At 36.3% G+C, this 7070-nt stretch overlaps 1 protein-coding gene across 1 annotated transcript; it reads right to left on the bottom strand.

Annotated features, from left to right (window-relative positions):
- Positions 1 to 962: 962 nt before the first annotated feature.
- Positions 963 to 1901, bottom strand: LOC118974348 (olfactory receptor 1020-like). The gene has a single exon (XM_037027741.1). It carries the CDS (start codon positions 1899 to 1901, stop codon positions 963 to 965), a length of 939 nt encoding a protein of 312 aa, XP_036883636.1.
- Positions 1902 to 7070: the final 5169 nt, after the last annotated feature.

Genomic DNA, 7070 nt, shown 5'->3' with positions numbered 1-7070 from the left:
ACTAGTCTTTCAATGGCAAGGGATATGCTAGGATCACACCTAGTATATTAAACCCAATCCCACCCAGTTTAAAACATTATCTGTTGACATGTCTGTGGTTGCTTTCTGTAAGAAAATCTAGTTCTAGTGGGGAGATAACCCAGTTATGAAAATGCCAGTTAAACCAACTGAAAGCTTTAAACTTGTGTTAATTAAATTGAAGGTAGCAGTGAAACAGATATGTGTTGTTATTTGCTGAGGCGTTAGGGAAAGAATGTCCAACTCACCCTACCTCTTTAAACTTAAACTGCTTACTCATTCAAAGATCAAACAAGATGACACTGTGTCCTCAGGAATGATAAAGAACACCTCTTTGCTAAGTCCCAGAAATTCTACTCCATAAACTTTAGTTCTTGTTCTGTGAGTCCCCTTTATATTTACACAGCAGTTTGTTCCCATTATCCTCTCAGCAGTCTAGATTATTTGTCCAGGTTAAAAACACTTGACTTTGGCATCTCTGTTGGGATTAAGTTCTGATATTGTTTTCTGGTTTGCTGGGGATAAGAGGCAGTCTCTAAGCCTAGTTTTAGTTCTCTGATCATATTCTGTCTTAGCCTACTCTTCATCACCTGTTCTCTTGAGTTACAAACACCTCCATCTAATTACAGTAAACAAACAAGGAGGAAGACGGAGTCATTCCTCCCACCAACTCAGCCTTTCTCTTCCCCACCTACTTTTTTACTGGGCTTTACACCTCTGAATAGGGACACTGGGTTATTTTCAAGCACATAGGTTCTGTGAAATAAGTGGAATTTATACAGAATAATCATGTTCCCCAGGATACCTAGGACATTTGGTCCAAATCCACTATCAGAAAAAAATAATAAACTTCATTATAGAATGAAATGGAGCCAGGGTGAGTAAAGGTAAACCTGGTTATTTTTATGTTCTCTCAGTGTGCTAAAATTCCATGCTTCGCTATTCTAAGTACAGAAGTGAAAAGAGGTTGTTTTACAAATTTTACCTAAAGAAGCTTTGACCTCCTTGTTTCTAAGACTATAGATGAGAGGATTTAACATGGGGATGACCACTGTATAAAACACAGACACCACTTTGTCCTGGTCCATTGAGTAGCTGGAGCTGGGGCGCAGATACATGAACAGGATTGTGCCAAAGAAGATGGTAACCACCATCAAGTGGGACGCGCAGGTAGAGAAGGCTTTGTGCCTCCCCTCAGCAGAACGGATCCTCAGGATGGCAGTGAGGATGTAGAGATAAGAAGTGAGAATAGTCAGAAGGCAGCTCAACTCATTAAAACTGGCAAAAGCAAAAATGACAACCTCATTGACATGTGTGTCAGAACAAGAGAGTTTCAGGAGGGGTGGAGTGTCACAGAAAAAGTGATTGATGACATTTGAATGGCAGAAAGACAGTTGGAAGGTGAAGCCAGTGTGAATGGAAGCATTTATAAAGCCTGCAAAATACGTGGCCAACACCAGAAGGACATTAAGACGGGGAGACATAGTAACTGTGTAGAGAAGAGGCTTGCAGATGGCCACATACCGGTCATAGGCCATCACGGCCAACAGGAACCCTTCAATACCAGCAAAGGAACCAAAAAAGAAAAACTGTGTGGCACATTCATTAAATGAAATGACTGGATTCTCCACCCAGAAATTCACCAGCATGTTAGGGGCAATAACAGAAGAATAACAGAAGTCAACAAGGGACAAGTTACTGAGAAAAAAGTACATTGGAGTGTGGAGTCGTGAGTCAATCTTGATTAATAGGATCATGCCAAGATTTCCCAACACAGTGATGATATAGATGACTAGAAACACTGTGAAAAGAAGAGATTGTAGTTCTGGATGATTGCTGAATCCCAGGAGAATAAACTCAGTCACTTTTGAATGGTTGCTCATACTTTTGTCTCAGAACGGATCATTTATATGCTGTGATAAGAAAGAAATCAAAGAAATAAATTGTAAAAAACAATACCAGGAAAACTGAATAGTTCATTCTTGGCTATAAGTAACATTGCTTCTAAGGTGTCTTGGGAACATATGCATTAAAGTTTTTAATTTTCTTATTGCAGTAAAACAACGTTTTTTTAAAATAAGCTCAGTAACCTATTTTGTTTAAAATATGTGTGGTACTCTGGTTTCTCTTCAGATCGTACAAATCTTTCGCCTTTTAAAATGCAATATGTGTATGCAGGTGTGTGTATGTGAAGTCTTTAATGACTGACCCTGGTTTGTCCAATTCCTACCTCCCGACTTTTCTCTCCTCCTCCCTTGATCCTTCTGTCTTCATCTGCTATTATCCAATTCCTTTGTTCTTTCATTGGCAATTAAAAATATGATACAGCTGAATATACTTGCTGTATCCAATTCTGTTTCTCTGTTTTGTATTAAGCCACTCAAGTCAGGCTTTAACCACATTACTCCACAGAAACTGCTCTTGTCAGTCATCAGGAATCTTTGTTACCAAACCCAGTGGTCAATTCCCAGTTCTCACCTTTTTAATCTATCAATAACATTTGACAGAGTTCATTGCTTGCTATTTGAAAGAGTTTCTTTTCTCATCTTCTAGAACACCAGACTTTGACTTTCCTTCCTACTTGATTTGCTTCTTTTCAGGTTTCTTTGCTATATCACCTCTTCTCTATGACTCTTAAGGTTGGAGTAGCTCAGAGCTCAGTCCTGATTTTCATTTTCTTTCTATTTATACTCAACTTTTATGGCCTTATTCAGTCTCGTGGCTTTAAATATCATCTGTATACTTACAACACCTGAATTTAAATCTCCAGCCCTGACCTCTTTTCCACACTTCATACCTATAATCAACTTCTTACTCACGTATCTGCATTGATGCTGAATAAGAATTCAACCTAGAATTGAAGTCTTTATGTTTTCCCCTAATTTGTTCCAAAAATTAAATCAATAACAACTCAGTACTTCCATTTTCTCAAATGAAGACAAGTAACTATTGGAAAAATTGATCTCCTCTTTTTCACACAATCCATCACAATTCTAACAATTATGTTGGCTCTATTTTCAAAGTATCTATATCAATAATACAATTACCTCCCACCACCTGAATCCCTACTACCAAAGCCCAAGCCAACAACATCTTCTTTCACTTAGATTGTTGCAATAGTCTTTTAACTAATCTTTGTCTCTAAAATTAGTTAAATTCTTCCTTATAATAAACTAATCACTTTTAAAATTTTGCAGCCATTTCATAGAGTTCTGCTTTATGTGTATGTATACAACACATATTACATATATAAAAATATAAATAGAATTATATTCTCTATGATATACATGATCCTATATATGTATATACATATATACATATATAAATACATATGATGAAGTTTGAAAGTTATAAGCATTTTCTCAGTTTATCCATATAAAAGCATAAAATTATTTTATTTAATGTCCTTCAGAAGGCATTAAATATGCCAGGTGCTTTGGCACTCTTTCTACATGAACTTAATTAAACTTACCTGTTTTGCACACACATAAACACACTTATATACATACATAGATATGCATGTATACACGCATTCATGTGAATATGTGTATGCATATATTCAATACTCTATGAAATTTTCTGTTTCTAATGTTTCTAAATTTCTTCTGAAAAATGAAAAAAGATCAGATTAGTGTAGCTGGTAACCAAAATTCAGTGTTTCAGACACATTACAATTGAGATGTCTAGTCTTAACTACTTGAATTTTTCTGAGTCCTCTTGGAAACTTTCTGTATCTGAACAATGAGATAAATTAAAAATTAAATCATCTTACCTTTGTCTTTAAGAAATATTCACTGGAAATAGTGGTGTTTACTAGTTTACTTTTATCTTGTTTATTTGGTTTTGGGAAGAATACAAGTTTTCTGCCTCTTAATGTGAAATTTATAGCTTTGATGAAAATGGAAGTAGCATAAAGGACTCAGCTATGATAGAAATAAGTCATGAATTCAACAAAGAGTAGAAAATGTTGCTGCTGAATCCAAGCCAGAAGGTCAGCCTTATTAAAGGCATGATCATTCTCATGAGATGTGTTCTCTGTGGAAGTATAAGGCTAGAAATGTGCTGATCCAAAATGAAAACAGGCATTTATTTTTCACTGACATAATTAAACTACATTCTCCCCAGTGAATCAAGTATACCCTGGAAGGTAACTTAGGCATTTAGAGAAATACAAATACTGCTTCATGATTCTGAGATTCCACTGAATACAACAATGAATTATATCACACAGGATTGACCAGATCCTGCCTCCAAACTTCAGAATTCCATTCAAAATAAGATCCCTACTCATCTCTACTGGAGTACGGCTCTCATTGCATTCACTAATTGATTCATTCAATAACTGTACTGAATTTGTTTTATGGAACAGACAGTATCCTTGGTACTGGCAGAGTTGTCAACAAAATCATTCTTGTGACTTCCTCGTGCAGCATGCAGTTGGAGTTGGGCAAGAGCAGCTATTTCAGGGTCATAGGAAAGAATGAAGTCCAAAGCCTATTTATGTCCTACAAGGCTTATGTGACCTGCTGATTCCTCACAACTTTTTTCTGATTTCACTCTTCTCCCATCATTCACTCACTCTAGTCCACATATATTTGCCTCCTTATTGTTCCTTTAGCAAACCAAACAGAATCTTGCCCCAGGGTCTTTTATTTACTGTAGTATACTTACAATGCTTATTCACAAACATTCACATGATATTACCATTATTTAGATATTGATGAAATGTTATTCCACAGGGAGCTCTTTTCTGACTCCACCATTCCCTATTCTGTTTCCTGCTTTATCTGTCTTCAAAGTGCCACTCATACCCATGTCAAACACACACATATGCACCTGTTTATATATGCACACACATTTGGTATAAACAATAAAGTCTCCCTCACTTAAATATATGTTCCAGGAGATGAAAAAACTTGTGTTTTCTTGCCTGCTATATCTCTATTACATGTTGCATTCTAGATCTTTCATTAATATGTTTTTAACTTCCTTTATTGTTGTTCAGTTACAGTTGCCTGCATTTTTTCTCTACCACTCCCCACCACCCCAGCCAAACCCACCTCCCTCCTTTGCTTCCACCTTCCCCCTTGGGTTTGACCATGTGTCCTTTATAGCAGTTCCTGAAAGCCCTTCTCCCCTCTGTCCTCTCCTTCTCCCCTCTGGCTATTGTTAGATTATCCTTAATTTCAATGTCTCTGGTTATATTTTGTTTGCATTTTTCTTTTGTTGATTATGTTCCAGTTAAAGGTGAGATCATATGGTATTTGTCCCTCACTGCCTGACTTATTTCACTTAGCATAATGCTCTCTAGTACATCCATGCTGTCAGAAAAGGTAGGAGTGCCTTCTTTTTCTATGCTGCATAGAATTCCATTGTGTAAATATACCATCATTTTTTGATCCACTCATTTGCTGACAGGCACCTAGGTTGTTTCCAGCACTTGGCTATTGTAAATTGTGCTGCTATGAACATTGGGATGCATAGGTTCTTTTGGATTGGTGTTTCAGGGCTCTTAGGGTATAGTCCCAGCAGTGGAATTGCTGGGTCAAAAGGCAGTTCCATTTTTAGTTTTCTGAGGAAATTCCATACTTTTTTTCACAGTGGCTCCACCAGTCTGCATTCCCACCAGTAGTGCATTAGGGATCCCTTTTCTCTGCATCCTCTCCAACACTTGTTTGTTGATTTGTTTGTGATGGCCATTCTGACTAGTGTGAAGCGTTATCTCATTGTGGTTTTAATTTGCATCTCTTTGATGGCTAGTGATGCTGAGCATCTTTTCACACATCTCTAGGCCCTCTGTATGTCCTCCTTGGAAAGTGTGTGTCAAAGTCTTTTGCCCATTTTTTAATTGGGTTTTTGGTCTTCGTGGAGTGGAGTCATGTGAGTTCTTTATATATTTTGGAGATCAAACTCGTGTCCAAGGTACCATTGACAAATATGTTTTCCCTTTTGGTTCTCTTTTTATTTTAATGCTGGTTGGTTCTCTTTTTATTTTGATGCTGTTTTCTTTAGCCAAGCAGAAGCTTTTTATTTTGATGAGGTCTCATTTGTTTATTTTTTCCTTTATGTTCCTTGCTTTAAGGGACATATCAGTGAAGATGCTGCTGCATGGAATGTCTGAGATTTTCTTGCAGATATTTTCCTCTAGGACTTTTATGGTGTCACAACTTACATTTAATTCTTTTATTTACCTTAAATTTATTTTTGTGTATGGTGTAAGTTAGTGATCAAGTTCCTTTTTTTTTTTTTTTGCATGTAGCTGTCCAGATCTCCCAACACCATTTATTGAAGAGGCTATTTTTACTCCATTTTATGCTTCTTCCCCTTTTGTCAAATATTTAATGACTATAGAGACTTGGTTTTATTTCTGGGCTCTCTATTCTATTCTATTGGTCTATGTGCCTGTTTTTATGCCCATACCAGGCTGTTTTGATTATAGTGGCCTTGTAATAGTTTGATATCAAGTATTGTAATCCCTCTTGCTTTGTTCTTCTTTCTTAATCATTAATAGATTTTTAAATGACTTTATTAATATACATATATGTTCAAATTTATCAAATTGTATACATTAAATGTGTGCAATTTTTTGCATATGGATGAATGATTTTTAATGTATTATGAGTAAATAAAGATATAAAGGTTGTCTGTTTTCTTATTCCAAGCATAAGAACACATAAGTATGATGCTAAGATGAAGTTCCTCCTCATAGTAAAAAAGGTATGATTATTTTATAGATGTCTGAGTATGATAACTGAAAAAGAAAAGTTAATTGCTTAATCCTTCAATGTGTCCAAAGGCCCTAGATGCCAGGTTGTCAATTCAATATACAAATCTAGAACTTGGGTTAAAAGTCAGGACTGGAGATGTAGATTTTGGAATCATGGCAGACTTCTTAAGTCATGTAAGAAGTGGATACAGATGGAGAATCAATGCATCAACGGGGCATGGAAAGGATTAAGTCTTTGACTCCAACATGAAGAGGAGGAAAAGCCATCAGATTATTGAGCAAATGTGGCCATGGAGAGGGACAAAATCTGAAGACTGAGGTAATA

Source organism: Sturnira hondurensis, unplaced genomic scaffold, assembly GCF_014824575.4.
Source record: "Sturnira hondurensis isolate 20B ecotype Veracruz unplaced genomic scaffold, ASM1482457v3 Scaffold0001344, whole genome shotgun sequence".
Lineage (NCBI taxonomy): Eukaryota > Metazoa > Chordata > Mammalia > Chiroptera > Phyllostomidae > Sturnira > Sturnira hondurensis.
Note: the sequence above shows the minus strand (reverse complement) of the source record. Positions and strands in the feature narration are given on the sequence as shown.